At 38.4% G+C, this 16,355-nt stretch overlaps 1 protein-coding gene across 1 annotated transcript in view; it reads left to right on the top strand.

Moving 5' to 3' along the window:
* The window catches only part of LOC108704934 (capping protein, Arp2/3 and myosin-I linker protein 3-like), a 53,254-nt gene that overhangs the window by 973 nt on the left and 35,926 nt on the right, over nucleotides 1–16,355 (top strand). The window contains 12 exon segments of the mRNA XM_041580186.1: nucleotides 122–219; nucleotides 2,879–2,929; nucleotides 5,653–5,712; nucleotides 5,798–5,916; nucleotides 6,383–6,483; nucleotides 8,198–8,268; nucleotides 9,675–9,748; nucleotides 9,841–9,916; nucleotides 10,350–10,438; nucleotides 10,568–10,662; nucleotides 10,772–10,858; nucleotides 12,024–12,133. Of these exon segments, the coding sequence (XP_041436120.1) occupies nucleotides 122–219; nucleotides 2,879–2,929; nucleotides 5,653–5,712; nucleotides 5,798–5,916; nucleotides 6,383–6,483; nucleotides 8,198–8,268; nucleotides 9,675–9,748; nucleotides 9,841–9,916; nucleotides 10,350–10,438; nucleotides 10,568–10,662; nucleotides 10,772–10,858; nucleotides 12,024–12,133 (1,031 nt within the window).

A 16,355-nucleotide genomic window follows, 5' to 3' on the forward strand; every position in this document is an offset into this window, starting at 1 on the left:
TGTACTTTTGTGTAGTACTATAAAGGCATATATGTTGCAGATGCCATTTTAGAAAGTAATTTGGCTTTAGTTAATATACAGTGAGGAGCCTGGCTTGTGACAGTCCCATATTGTCTCTCAGACAGTATCAGGCAGTTGCTGAGCCGGACCGGAGGAGAGTTCCGTCTGCAAAAGGTCCAGCTGGAGACAAGACCCCGGAAATTGGAAGAGAGGATCCTAGTGAGTAGCAAATGTTCCCAGATCTTCCCCTCACCCTAAGCAGAGCTGGTGTAAGAATAGGGGATATAGGAATTTCCCCTGGGCCCTCTGGCTCAGAAAGACCACTGTAGGCATTAAATATTATTAGAAAATGTTATCCATTGCATATATATATATATTATATAGAATTTGTACCAGGAATATCTGAGGAGCAATGTATGACCTACAACTACCAGAATCTCACCAACAGCCAAAAGCTTATATTGGGTAATTTCCAATAGTTCAAAAGACTGTGGCTATATTATGGTGGTGCTCTATCCAGAAACCTTGCTGCTTTACTTGGTTCCCCTGTTACATATGCTGCAATTATTGCCTAAACTACGGGTTCGGGGCATGGCACCTGGGCCACTTGGCCAATTTGGTGAGTGTAAGCTCTGCTGACCTTTTTCAATATTGAAATTTAATTGTTCATCTTTCAAGTGATGGACCTGGGGTCTGGACACCCAGGTCACCCTATCCACTCGGTGAGAACTACCCAGTGGCTGGCTTTCCATCGCTGAATGTTTTATAAGCAAGATTAAATTTTGATGCTTTTTGATAACATTTAATTGGTCTTGAGAGGGATTAGAGCCAGCAATTTCTTTTTTCGTATAAGAAGTAGGATGGCACACATTAGTAGCAAATGTGCTAAAACATAGGTGCTTTATTAAGATCTCAAACACAATGTTTCGGAGGTGCAACCTCCTTTATCAAGTGTTCTCCTTGTATTGGTAGTCCAGCCATAATCGAGGGTCACAGGTTGGATGCTCCAGATGAAAGTATTTTTTCCTTATGTGGGGGGGGGGAGGGTTCTGGTTTTCCTGCATTTTCCAGGTCCCCCCTTTTATGGTCCTGAATATATTATACCAAAAATGGTATCCATAAAGGTGCCCTCCATGTATCATGTCCTTTTTCTCCAAGGCATTCAGTCATATGACTTGGCACCCAATCCAATTTTGCCAGTGGGCCTTAATTTACTCTTATATATCATGTTTCGTTCTTCCAGGGGGAGGGGAAACTTCAGAGAGGCAGGAAGAGCGATGCCCCAGGTTACAATGTCACAGAAAGCAATTTTATACTGTCAGTAGAACATGCTTACTCTAATGTAGATTTCCTGCTTTCCTTTGGGAAATCTCATGCATTTCTAATATGATGTGGAAAGAATATAAACTCCAAAACGCAGGGCCTGCTGATTCCATAAATTCATTTTCTCTTGTGCTGTCTAGCTATTTCCTGTATTGCTAACCTTTGTGGAACATATTGTGCTTTATACAGGGGCATAACTACCTGGGGGTGTAAAGGGTGCGAACTCCAGGCGATCACACCTATGCAAAGGCGCATGGAAAACTGTGTCCGGAGGGAGGTGGGGGGGGGGGGTCTTGCTGCATGGCCTGCTCCCAGGGCCCACAGCTGCTTAGTTACATTACTGGCTTTGTACATAAACTATACTTCATCCCGACAGATCAGTCATACTTCTTCCCATTATGAGAAATATTTAAAAGTAACCGACTATAATACAGTTCTTCTTACAGAATTCGGTCATGAAAAGTTTGCAATGATCCGAGCGTCTATATGCTCCCTAACATTCTTTTAGATTCCGTGCACACCCTGCAATTATCACAAGTGGTAATTAATCCATTACATTTGTGTTTCTATGTAAAGTGTTGGATAATCAGAGAGATAGTTGATAACACTTTCTTTTGGGTGTTACGCTTGCCGTGTGATCACAGCATGGTATCTGCTTGAACCTTATAATGAATAAAATACCACAGAGAATTTCCCCTGTCCAACTCACCAGAAAATCTAGCTGCATTTGATTATACTGTAGTTATAATAGCATTTTAAACATTTAAACAAATAGAATTAAGTGGAATTATTTTTTCCTGTATTCTTGCTAATGGATTGTATTTCTAAGCTTAGCAGGCCTAGCAAGCATACCTCTACAGGGGTGTCTATTTTGGGCATCAGTCACTAGGCCTTCTACATTTCTGGTCCCCACCCAACAGCCATTGTCTGTATTGTTACTAGGGATGTAGCGAACCGCCGATAATGTGTTCGCGAACGCTGTTCGCGAACACCGGCAAAAATTGCGAACAGTTCGCGAACAGTTCGCGAACTTCGAACATCTGAAAATCGTTCGATTCGAACGATCGAAGGATTTTAATCGTTCGATCGAACGATTTTCGTTCGAATCGAACGAAAATCGTTCGATTTTAGCGATCGAATGGTCGAATGGTCGAACGATTTTGACGCGAACGCCTATTGGCGAACGTCGCGCGACGTTCGCGAACTTGCGGCGGACGCGAACAGCCGATGTTCGCGCGAACAAGTTCGCCGGCGAACAGTCCGCGACATCCCTAATTGTTACACACCTGGCACTGGCTGCTGTTTCTGAGAACTGAAGCTGCTACAATTGGCAGGCTTTGAAGTTGTCCGAGAGAGAACATCGAAGTAGCCTTGCCGCCTAAATATCTGACTAGCTGCCACAGTCCACATCCTTTCTATGCAGGAAGCTTTATCTGAGTAAAGCCACCGCAGATGGAAAATGCACACAGCACTGACCTGTGTCTGTCTTAACACTTCTGTATTTTGAAAATAGTACAGCAAAAATGTTGAAAGATAATGTTATATGTGTTTACAGGTTACAACATGTTGGAGATTCTATTTATTCTACATAAAATTACCTGCAAAGGTAAGATGGAGTTCAACTGTTAATCTCCGTCGCTTGTCCCCGCTCTCTCTCTCCTCCATGTCATATACTTTTCATTTAATCCTTGCGGTTTTCCTATATTTATTTTAATCCTATAGTTGTTTAACACTTGTGGAGGCCTATTTATTAAAGCTTAAATTTTATTGGTTTTAGAGGTTTTTAAAACCACAATTAAACTCTATTGGGGAAATGTAATAAAATTCGAAAAGAGCAAAACTTCACGAATAAAAATTCACCTGTCGCAATTTAATATTCTATATTAGGCTTTTATTGCATTGCAAATCTTAATGGCACATTGCGAACCTTTATCACCTGCTCTGGAGTTTCGTTAAATATTTTGTTGCAAACTATGGTTTGCGATTGCAGAATCTTATTACATAAACTGCAAATGTTCACAAAAGCAATTTTGTCGCAACTATGCGAGGAAGTCTTCGAGGTCTTTAACCAGTCAAAAATGGCGTAAACATGTTAGCTAATGTTCACAAAGGTGTTTGCAAACATATTACATTCCCCCATATTTTTTTAAATTCATAAATGTCATGAAAGTTGTTACAAGATCCAAGTATAAAGTCAAGAATTTTGTATGCAGACCTTACTCAATGCAACTCCTCTTGTTCCCGGAAAGCAAAGTTACAATGCTTCAGCTTATGGACCTAATCACCTAGATTTAAGGATGCCCATAAGGCAAAAGGAATAGTTTGTGAAGATAAGCTTTTTCAGCAATCGCCCAAAGTTTCCTCGTGCGGCAGCATCGGAAAATGAATCGCTCCAAGTGCCATCCTGGCAGCAATTTATATTCTAGCTGGCGGGAAGGCATATAGGGGAGATTAGTCACCCAAAGAAGAGGCGCTTTGTCGCTGGGAGACTAATCTCCCCGGAATCTTAGTGTGTGGGGTATTTATTATAACTTGAATTTTTTCCATTATTTTAAAAATAAAAATTCGACCTAATTCCTAACCACGATTTGGCTTCATTTACTAAAAAATCCAAACATAAAAAAATATGTGCAGGAAAAGATTTTTCAGATTTCCGAACCAGCACACAACCTTTGAAAATCGTGAAGGCAAAAAACATCTTCCAATTGTAAAAGGGACCATCTGCCATCGACTTTTACATAATAATAATTTTAGCTGGAGTATTTTCAGATTCATATTTTTAGCAGCTTTAGAGCATAATAGATCTTGAAAATTTCAAATTGTTTTTCCTTGAAAAATTCAAATTGTTTTTCCTTGAAAAATTCTGATTTTTCTCCCTTAAAAACTCGAGGCTTAATAAATAAGCCCCTTATGGGTGCAGTGCCGATTCTGACTAAGGAGCCGCCTGAGGCCCCCCCTCACCAGCTTACGTGTCGGGAGGGGAGGCAGACACACTGCTGCGGAGAGCGCAATTGCGCTCTCTCGCAATAGTACAGCCGAATTTCCGGTTCAAAAAACGGAAATTCGGCTCTTAAAGGTGCAGGAGCGGCTTTTTGCAATCCTTTCAGGCGCTGCCATCAGCATGGTGTTTATGCCATCAGCAGGTGTTAAAGGTTCACAATGCGCAAGTAAGATTTGCAATAAAAGCCTAATGAAGAATATTACAATGCGACATGCAAATTCTTCTTCACAAATTTGAACTCTTTGTAAATTTTATTACATTTCCAAAATATTATTACATTACAAGGCTGCATTAGCTGAATGACAAAGGGGGCATTTTGCATTGACAGCAAATGTGTTAATGTCCCTGTGCCAATGTCCCTGTTGAATAAAGCACTTATATAAACGCAATGCTTGCTCCCACTTGTAACCCTTGCACAAGCTGCATCCACCTCATTAGAAGTGTCATGCAAAAAGAAATTCTGGTCAATGTCAGATGTTATGTTCAGGGATTACCATGCACACATAGTGCTGTGTGGGATGCTTTGTGCATATGCAAAATGAAAAGCTAAAAAGGTAGAAAAGGTTACAGCTGTATTAAGGTTTGGGATAGCAATTCAACTGTAATTTAAAGTACTTTTATGGGTGCAAATGTCCTTCCTATTTTTGCACCTACGTTTGTGTCTGCTCTTCTCCATGTGCACTATGAGGGAGGTTATGTACATCCTGCACAACAGAGCGAAAAGTCAAAAGCTGTTCTTTACTAGAATTCTTGCTCCCATGGAATCATTAAGACCCAAGATTTAGATTCCCGTTATTTAGTTATATGCTGGTTGGAAAACCACAATGGTTTGCATTTATTAAACGCATACAGTTTAAAGATCATGGGGAAATTCTGCAAAATGAACAGAAAGTCTGTATTCTGTTAGTTTTGTGTGATTGTTCTGTCTGATACCACCCCTTGCCCCCAACCTGATGATGGGAGAGGTAAATCCAGGTAGTAGAGATGTGGCATCATGTCTGCTCATGTAGTTAAAAAGTGTAGAAGCAACTCAGTAACCAATGTGAATGAAGTAGCATTAGCATTTGCCATCTCCTCTGAGATGAGCCAAGCCAAAAAATAGCAATGAGGTAGAAAGGGGATTGTTTGATTACACCAGGAACAACTCAAAGGGTAATTTATAAACATAACTGCAACATGCAAAGTGCTATTTAGAATGATTTCTTCTTCCATTACCTTTGTTATGTTACTTACACCTTGTCCTTCATTCCAGTTAATTTGATCTTCCTTAAATGTACATCTTTATGGGCACTCGCTCAATTTCTGTTCTTCCCAATCCATGTCAATAGATTGAAAGCTCCTTCAGTGTACTGGAAATCCGATCTTTGACTGCCATTAGTTTCAATCAGGTAAGGTGTATATTGAGTTCACAGACTTTGGTTGATGTTAATTCACCCGTTATTTACATGGCTTCCTTTCTAACCCCTGCTGTAGATTCTTATTGAGACTGAAAAGGGAAGTTTCCAGCTCATCCTCACTGTACAAAACACAGATCAGCTGATTAATTACATCCAGGCCACATTATCAAAAATATTCCCCTCTCCAGATACAGTGTAAGTTCCCCTCTCTCTGTAAATCTCAGTTATCTTGGTTTGGTAATTGCTGTAGAGGGATCTTTTGGGTTAAAAGTATGATCAGTTCAATAAAAACAGATAACTTTTTGACAAGTGTATAGACATTCATTTCATGTTGATCTTTACTTTTTTTTTACCTGAAAAAGAAAACAATTCATTTTTGTTCGGCAATGCCAGCCAGATTATCTTATTTCATAATACGTATAAGTATATGTAACAACAGTAAGATGTTTTTTAGTATTGCCCACCTCTAGTTAGATCAGGAATCAGAAAGTAAACGTTTTTACATGAACAATAAAAACAATGTAAAGATTCAAATGACAGTTCATTGTTTGTAAAAAGATCAATGACCTTTAAGACTTAGTTGCTGGCATTGAAGCATGATAGATGGAAATATTCTTGCCTCTATATTTATCCTTTATTTTTTTTCCTTCTCTTATTTTAGATGTTTGGTCAGAAGGCAGTATCCCGAGTCCGCCGACAGCTCACAAAATTCATCCCCATGTTCAGACACGGCAGGGGTGGTGCCATCATCAGGCATCTGTGGTGAGAGAGGATGAAGTTCTTTTTAGAGGTTAGGGTCACGTGTCTGTATAGAGCAGTTTTTGCAATTACTAATGGGCTGATTTGCAAGCATTGTTACTAAATTGAACAAGCTCAGTTGCTAATAGCAACCAATCAGCAGTTAGGTTTGTCTAATACAATTAGGAAATGAAAGCAAATTATAATTGGTTCCTATTGGCAACTACATTTGTGCACCCTAGCATCTAAGTTTATAAATGAGCCTATAGTTGTAGCAAAGATCGAAGGGGAAAAAGTGGTCAGGGTTTGTGGGAAGTGGATAGCCAGCTTTTATTGAGTTTGATTGAAGTGATTTGGTGCATGATTAGAATTGGTTTGAGTGAAGTGATTTGGTGCATGATTAGCTTATGAGGAGGTGAGCAGAAGCCTAGACATTGTCCATGGATGTGATCCCTTTAGATTTTGCTTTTGTATTTAATAGCGTGCCACACAGAAAGCTACTGATGAAAATTGGTCAAGAGCATAATATTTGTACTTGGATAGAGAACTGGTTGCAGCATAAAGTGGTGATAAATGGAACATTTTTTAATTGGACCAATGTTGGTAGTGGAGTACCACGGGGATCTATACATGATCTTTTGCTATTAAATTTGTTTATTAATGAGGTTGGCATTGAAAGTCTCTATTTTTGCTGATGCTGCTAAAATGTGCTAAACTAGTTCCATGCAGGATGCTGCCACTTTGCAGACAGATTGCCTTTAAAATAAAGTAAATGTTACAGATGACTACAAAGATTTTCATTCATCCAGGCCATGGTATATCTAGTATAAGTAATTCTAAAACAACTGGACTTGCTGAGTAACCATTGAAGACGTTTCACTACTCATCCGAGGTTTCAGAACACTTCACCATTCATGCAACTCTCACAAATAACACCTGTTTCTAGGAGTTGCATGATACCGTGGCAATCCTATCACAGTAATCCCACAGAATGTCACCTGTCTGAAGAGTTACAATGTGCCATTGGGATTGGATTAGTGGAAGGACTTCTCACACCAGTCAGTTGAACTGAAGAAGCTGCTCGGATGAGTAGTGAAAAGTCTTCAATGATTACTTCTACTGCCATTGACATCTACATGAACTTGGCAGGTCTGAGTTGGAGTACTTTTTAATTCAGATTTTTTAACTTTAATGAATCCCGAAAAATTCCAATTTTCTTTCTACGAAAAAATAGTGTTTTTCCCCTTTAAAAGTCCGACCAGAAAAAAATCAGACTTTGATAAATAACCCCCTTAATGTTACACTGCCAATGAGATCTTTTTAAATGTGTGTAGTGTGTGAAATGTAATTTAATGGGGATCATTTTATGACTAATTGTTAATAACTTTTAAGGCTCTAGCCAAAAAAGCCCCACAATTATGCTTTTTTGTTTTCTTTTTTCACTGAAACTGTTGAGTTGCCATTTAGTATGTACAATAGTTGACATTGTTCTTCCAAATGATTGTTATGGAGCCCATGTAAACCCATCTACAAGTTACAACCTGTTTATGAAAAGAAAACCAAGACTTCCCATAGCAGGATTTTATATTTAGTATAAATCCATGCCATTTATCCTTCAGTAAGAATTATTTGTAAGGTGCTGTTACAAGATGTTTATACTGTATATGGGGCATGATAAGCATTGTAGGCAAAGCTGAAGGTGATATTAATATTAAGATGTTGCCCTTTGCTTCTCTAGGTGGGTTCTCAGAAACATACGCTGCTCTCTGTGACTACAACGGTGTCTGCTGTAGAGAGGAGGTTCAGTGGGTGAGTTAGACTTTTAGATAGACAATCTGCTTGTAGACAATATGTGTACCCCTATGATAGTATTCCCAGGGGTAGGGAGAGTGGGAAAGCTAGGGTAGCTGCCACTAGTTATATATTACTCCTTCTTGTGTATTAAAGCTGGGGGTTTGTTTCTTAGATGTCATACAAGAACATACTAACAGTGTATCATTATTCTTGGTATCATTTTAGGAAGAGATGATAGGGTTCATTTACATCTGCAGACACAATGGGCAACTTGCATTTTTCCCTGCAGATCATTTTGTATTGTATAAGAACTTCCGTATAGTTGTGTCCAGTGGTGATCAGTCCTTCCTGCCTTTTGAATTGAGCACTGCTGCAACTTTTGATGCAGTGCAAACCCTGTGGCTACCATCACCACCTGACCAGGCAGTAACTCTAGGGTTCCCTCAGCACCCTGCATTAATCAAAATAATATGGCGTAGTCATCACTCACACACTGATCACTATAAATGATGCCAGGCAGACTCAATACAATTGTGTCAGATTTGGTGCCTGCATTGCGTTCTACTGTTCTATGTTTAACCCTACCTGGAAAGCACCAGGCATAACAAATATCATTTTGGTCTGTTCTCAAAATTAGTGTGAGAAAAAAGTTATTGGCCAAGTTCTTGTCTTTGAAGGCCCAATTCAATCGGATCTTTATCCTTTACATGTTTTGATGCATGTTTTGACGCATTCTGGCATGAAGCTTGCCTGGTCTGAGGTGCCAAGGTGCAATTATAAGGCTACTTTTTCTATTAACATTTAGCATTCCGTTTTAGGAAAACGACTTAAAGGAGATTCGTCACCCCCAAAAAATATTCCAAATCCTATTTTAATACATTAGTCAAGCAAAACTAACTTTAATTACACTGTATAAATTCTTTGAATTTTGTTTCCTTCAATCTGGGATGTCCTACATATAGCAAGTAGGTAGAAGCCATTTTGTGGACACTGTTATTAAGACAAGCCTTGCATCATCTCAGAATCTTGTTTGTGCACCAGAATGGGGGACCTGATGTCCAGCCCCATACACTGGTTACACAATTAAATGGTTAAGAGAACTGGGGGAATGTGGGGAGAGCAGTGAGATCTAGAAAGTGCTGAATGGAAAGTGAAAGTAACTGCCTCCCCCCCGCCTCTATGCCTAAGGCAGGCAATATTTGATTGACAGTTGAAATCTTTAAATGCTATGAATGCTTTAATAAAAAATAGAATTTGAATTTCATGTTTAATTTGAAAAGGACTTTTACTATACACATGTCTGGGTGACAGGTCCACTTTAAGGCCAAATAAATACTACTTGTTTCATGCATAAAGCAGACAGTGGTACTGTACATGATCACACACAAATGCTGATGGTGACTGCCTGTGTCTTTTTGCAGGACGTGGATATGATTTACCACTCTCAAGAAAACCGGGAGTTTAACCTTCAAGACTTCAGTCACCTGGAGAGCAGGTATGGATGCATATATTATAGGGCAGTGTCTATTTGCATTTGGGACCTAATGAATTTATTTGTGTTTCCTTTTGATTTTCCTTTCCCCACAGGGACCTGGCTCTGGTTGTTGCTGCTCTTGCCTATAACCAGTATTTTCTCAAACTTCAAGCTGCAAATCTCAAATTGGTAAATATGTACAAGGGCTGAGGAGATATATTCAGGCAAAACATGGCAGACCCTGGTAAATATTACAGGAAGAGAAAGTACAGAATTAGAATTAGATAATTCCACTAACAAAACATTCCTGTAAGATAGGAGAGTAAGTAAAGATAAAAATGACTGGCAATTTACAACAGCCAAGTACTTGACAAAGTCACACAAGAGAAAATGGGATACTATATATTTTAGCATAGAATAATGACATCGAGTGAATCAATAATGGCTAATTAGATTAATATACAGACACTAAGGATCCTCACAGAGGCACAATATATACATAATTCTAATTTCTTTTGTACTCAATAGGACTTGTAATGTGTCACTCCGTGGTTGTGCTTTTGTCACATTGCGTGTAATGCTGTGCATTGGCACCATACTTTACTGTGCATTGTTGTTACAGGGGTCTGAGGTCACAGAGCAGATCCTACACTGCGTGGGACGGTCACAGCACCTAGAGGAACTAACCCTTGAAGACTGTGGACTGAGAGCGTGAGTGGAGCCCAACAAAGAATAATTTAAAAAAATATTATTAAATAGAATGATACATAATACGGTAGGTTGTCTGCTCACTTTTTTGCTCCTATCCACACCTTATGCCTATTCTACCTTCTTCTGCAGGGACTTTGCTATCCGACTGGCCTCTGTGTTATCAGATAATGCAGTGTCCTCCCTGCACTCATTGAACTTGTCACATAACCCACTGGAAGACCGAGGTAAGACAAGCTCAGTATACATGTACAATCCAAAACCTATACAGCACCATACATGTACCATATGCCAGTAATTTACAGCATGTGTATCCTTCCCCCTCATTTGTTTTAGGAATTTCCGCGCTCTCTCAGCAGTTTCTGTATTTCCATGCTGGACTACGGAACCTCAATCTCAGCAAAACCAACATATCAGGAAGAGGTACATAAATGTGAGCATGTTGAAAAGGTGTGCATGGTATATACCTGTCTGTGGGGATAGGTGAGCCTCCATCCCTTAATTATCTCAACTCAGTTTAGGTAGTGGAGCTACTGTACGCTATGGTTATCTGATACTGTAGTGTACAGTCTCTTTTTTTAAAGATAAGATATTGAGAGTATCGCTGCTTGCTACTGCGTTTTATGTTTGTTAGCATCACTGTTGGTCTTGCTACATGTAAGTACGCCATTCTCAGTGCCAGAATAGTGAAGTGTCAGACCTTCTGATACCTTCTGATACTGTGGTCTTAAAGTGCCTAGCTGAGTTTTACAAGCTGTGATGTCACCTTTAACTGTTCTAACTGTACCAATTTATGTCTAAAAATGTTCATTAAAACAAATAGGCATAGTTTACTCCAGGGATGCTCATAATTTACCGCATGGCATTAACATGAATTTGATCCCTTCTGCGCTTTTTTAGATGATTGCAGAAAATGCCAGTACAATTGATTTTCACGTGATTAACCTAGGAAGCAGTGGGTGGGGACTGCAGGTTATTTAAGCAGTTTTGCTGCTGTTGTTTTTAACCACAAAGATATGTGTCAAGACATTTGAAAATGTCATAAGCTTACAGATCTCTGAATTTCTGAATCCTATCCTGGTGCGTCCATGGTTTATTCTGAAAAAAACCTTATTTATCTGTATATTGTATTTGCTGTTAATAATAGGAGTGCAAACTGCTACAAGGTGAAATGAAATCTGATTCATATACTTCAGAGAAGCATTTTCCCCAGTGGCCAAATGATCATGCTTGATGGTATTGACTAATCTGGAGCCTTCATTGTTACTGCATATGGTTGGGTGTTTGAGGAATGAGCATATGTGTTCAACAAAAAATGGAAGGATTTTCTATTTAAACATGTGTAATGTTACCCATCACTGGTAAAAATGTGTGGTTGCTTCAGAAGCTTGAATGCAGTTGGGGGCAGCCATCTAAGCCATTCAAGGGCACTAGGGGAATTATTTCCATACCAGATAACAGAAATGCTATGTGGAATATAAGGTTGAAGTATTTATCCAGGATTCCAGGGAGATAAACATATATATTTTACAATAGGAGTAGCTATAAATAATTTCCTATACAAGTTATCATGACGTTTTCTCTCTAGGGGCACTTGCACTGTTTCAGTCTCTCTGCCAGAATGCTCTTTTCTCCTCCTCGCTGCATTCTCTCACCCTCAGTAAGAATCCTGGACTTCTTGGGAGCGAGGAGACCAATGTAAGTCTACCCCCCTTATATCAAATGCACCCATCTCCTCTAAAATTCCATGTAAATTGCCCTTTACCTCCTATCGTCATTGCTGCTTTAACCATTTCATCTGCAATAACTTTTGAATGAAATATCCCCTTGTTTTAGTGAGTTGGAAAATCTCTACCTTTAATTAGCTTTCTTTATTTTTATTTTTTCTAATGTCCCTGATGTTTGCCCTAAAGTATACAGTGCTTGCAGGCCAGATAGCATCAACAGTGGGCAAGAAACACACATGCACAGGATCTGATAGAGAAATATGTTTTTTTGTTTTTAAACGTTAGTGCTTTATTATGGATTTTCTCTTCTTTGCATCACAAGCATTGCATTCGGGTTTGTAGGTCTACTATTAATTGTAATAATAACAGCAATAATAATAACAACACAGGTACTTAAATGAGTACATTGGATGTTCATTTAGTCATATTACAGATTTTCAAACAGACATTAATATTATACAGAAATATGTGTCTATTATGTCACCACAAGCTCAGGGGGTGGGGCCCACCAATAGTAGATTTGCCCAGGTCCCACCAGTAAATAAAAAGTGGACGGTACCACTGTATGTTATCTTTCAGTTGTTCCTTGTATTTGTCTAGTTGAAATATCAATATGTAAATATATTTTTCTCTTTTTACCACTTGAATTTTTTTATTTAAGCCATATAAGTCTGGCCTAAATTGCCATTATTTCAGGATTGTTGGCTAGTCACAACTTTCTTTACTGCTTTCCATATCCCTTCTTACAAGAAGTCTGCCTGGGTTATGGTCTAGTGAACCAACAGGCATGGATTGTAATCATTAGGCAGCTATTTATAATAATGTTTCTTTAAAACATATCAGCAGGAAACACTCATTGAGTTTTCTCAAAGCTTGTACAGAGTTTACTTACATTTTTTGGGTATAGTAGCACTTTATCCTCAATTTATTGCTAACCCTCATACTAATTCCACTTATGTCTCATTGTACATATTCCCCTACCTTTACACCTTAATTTACCCACCCTGCTTTCTGTCATGTACAATTCTCTTTATGATAGCTCAATATAACTCATACAATTTATCTATTTTACTTATTTCCTGATTATAAATAACACATTCTATTTTTATATATTCTAAATATCCCCAAATTTTGATATATATATTCACATTTTGATTTTTTTTCTCTTAAACTTCTGTTTTGCCTTTGAGAGGCCCATTTATCAAAGGTCGAATTTCAAATTCATGTGAATTTGAATATACTCACAATTCGACTAGGAGGTTATCTAAGAAAAAATTAGAATGTCTAATATTCTAATATTCGACTTGATAAATCTGCCCGTTAGTGTATGGTGAATTCAAGCAACTCTTTTAACTTTTACCTTTATTGAGTATCTGGTATTTTGTCAAGGATGGCATATGGCAGTATATATGTGCTACCCCGGGGGCAACAAATCTCCCCTTCACTAACCTTAAAGGGGAACTATCGCGAAAATGAATATTTTATATAAGCTTCATGCTGAAATACAAAATTCTAAATATACATCAATTAGAAATTCTGCATTGTTTCTGAAGTAATCAAGTTTATCTTCACTATTCCTCTCTCAGCATATTTTTCTCAGCATATTTCTTCATTCTGTCTTCATGCAGCAGTTGGGTGTCACATGAATGATCCAATCTGACACCCATTTTATGGGGGGCTCCCTTTCCTAGCAGATGTATTAGAGCTCACTCAAATAACTGATTCCAGTACAAACAAAATCTAACAAAATTACTGCCTTTTGCACAAATTCTGCATGTAGAGAGACAGGATTAGAGTGAGCTCTAATACATCTTCTAGGCAAAAGGAGCCCCCCATAAGATATATTGGATCATTCATTTGACACCCAACTCCTGAATGAAGACAGAATGAGGAGAAACAGATGCTGAGACAGAAATAGTGAAGATAAACTTGATTATTTCAGAAACAGTACAGAATTTTTAATTGGTTCACATTCCCTTTACATTTCCCCGTTATTAAGTCGAGGTAAGCAATGTGACTTACTTGCAGCAATTTTAAGGTTAGGTTGTCATCTCCCTCTGTGCCATTGCCCTAAATGAGCCCTGGCCTTTGGGCAAATGGGCTTAGGCTCAAGGACATTTTGGGGCAAATGTTTATTTCCTGCCATTTATATGCCTAAAACAGTAGCATGGTGACTATAAAAATAATGTTCTTTCATATATGTAACCTTAGTATGCACTAGGACCTGAAGTAAATTGACTTAGAAAAGAGCAGAGCTGTGCCAAGAGGTACTATCACCCAAGGCAATTCCCTTTGCCTCCCCCACTCCCTTCTGCTCACCACCCCACACCTTCCGACTTGTCACCCCAGTACTCGCACCCATTCAAGGAACTAGACTCTTGAATGCTTGAATGGAGGGTATCATTCAATAAATTAAGTTGCATGTTCTCTTCCCCAGTAGTGCCCTAGGCATGTGCCTATTCAACCTACTTCTAGTTATGGCTCTGGAAAAGAGGATCCAAATAGACTAAAATCTTATAGTGTCCAACCACTTCACTGTGGTGCTTTAGGTATTTTAGGTATGTATGCAAAAGAGGAGGTGGCAGAATACAGGGACATTTTTTTTTTTTCTACTGCCAGCTGTTACTTCCATTCAGTTTTGCATAAGAAAACCTCTAGAATTGTGCTTGAATTAAAGCAAAACAGTGGGACGGCATCTAGGCACAAATAAAGCCACGATGATCTAATGCCATGATGCCCTAATCTTAGAGAAAAGTACATTCACAAATCATTGATGTGCCTTTGAAATATAGATAGAATAAATAATAAAATAATATAGATAAAATAAAGATCAATAACAATGGGTCAAATCTTACTTGTGTGCACTGTTATGGAATATTTGTGTTTGTAACACTGCTTGTAAGATTCCAATGTATCTCACTATTGCAGTATATCTCACTAGTGCACTATTGTCAAAAATGTCAGTTACCTTTAAGGAACATTATGTTTCTCATTATTAAAAGCTTAGAGCAGATTATTTTAGGTTTTGGATTTTTCCAATTTTTGCCTAACCCCACTGTCAAACTTGTCATTCCACAACAGGTCCACAAGTATGTTGGAAAACATTAGCATATACAGTACCTTAAACCCAAGTTGGAATGTCCTGTCCTCTTCTGTCGGTACATCGAGTTTTTGCATAACAGAAAGATAGCAGGGGGTTATAAAAATTAGACACATTTATAGAAGTCAAGGGATAAAATTCATGACAGAAGCATTTTTCATTAGAAGAGATTATTTAAGACTAGAAGACACAAAAAGGAAATTGGTAATATACTTGCCATTTATCGCTGCCATTTATCGCTGCCATTTAGATTGTATGCGCCAGGCATATAGTATACAAGACCTCATTAGAAACATAATTTTTTAAAATGAATGTAATAGCTGATGTGTTGGCCATGTTTTCTTCTTGCTGTTTTCAAAACATGCCTTGTAATTCTTGTGCTCCTAACACCAGTACTTTTCATGATATTCATTTCATCACCCCTGAAGGAATCTCCATAAATAGACTGCTGTTTCTGCTTTTCTCATGAGTGATGAAAGTTAGGTATCTTGTCTGATACTGGATATTGTGAAGACTGATAAACACAGTGAGCTGCTGACTAATAAATCTCGTAGGGATTTACTGGGCAAAGCCACCGAATATGTCTAAAATGTGCTTGTGGGTATTTAGTCATTTTTTTCCTCACTTAAAGGCTTTCCAAGACTTTTTCCATGCAAGCTCTATTTGTTCTAATCTTAGTTGTATGATGAACCTGGTGTCATCTTAGAGGTACAGAGATGTGTGCTAGCTTCATGCTGTGTTCCCACCCGTAATTGAAAACAAGCTACTGTGTGGCTAAACATCACCTAACATATTTCAGCCCGTGTTTTCTTACTTCATGAAAGCTTTCTTACTTTGTAATAGGGTAACTGTATATTGTGCTGACATAATATATATTAGATGGGATTACATAGATAGAAAGATACGTTCCCCTTTAAATTTAGTTTTAGTATGATGTAAGCAGTGATATTCTAAAACAATAGTGTGGCTTTTGAATTATTTAGCTTTTTGTTCAGCAGCTATCTGGTTACTAAGGTTCAGTGTGCCCTAGAAACCAGACATTGGCTGAATGAAAGACTAGAAGATGAAAAGGATAGGCAGGCCCTGATTTGGG

Source organism: Xenopus laevis, chromosome 1S (genome assembly GCF_017654675.1).
Source record: "Xenopus laevis strain J_2021 chromosome 1S, Xenopus_laevis_v10.1, whole genome shotgun sequence".
In the NCBI taxonomy this organism is placed as follows: domain Eukaryota; kingdom Metazoa; phylum Chordata; class Amphibia; order Anura; family Pipidae; genus Xenopus; species Xenopus laevis.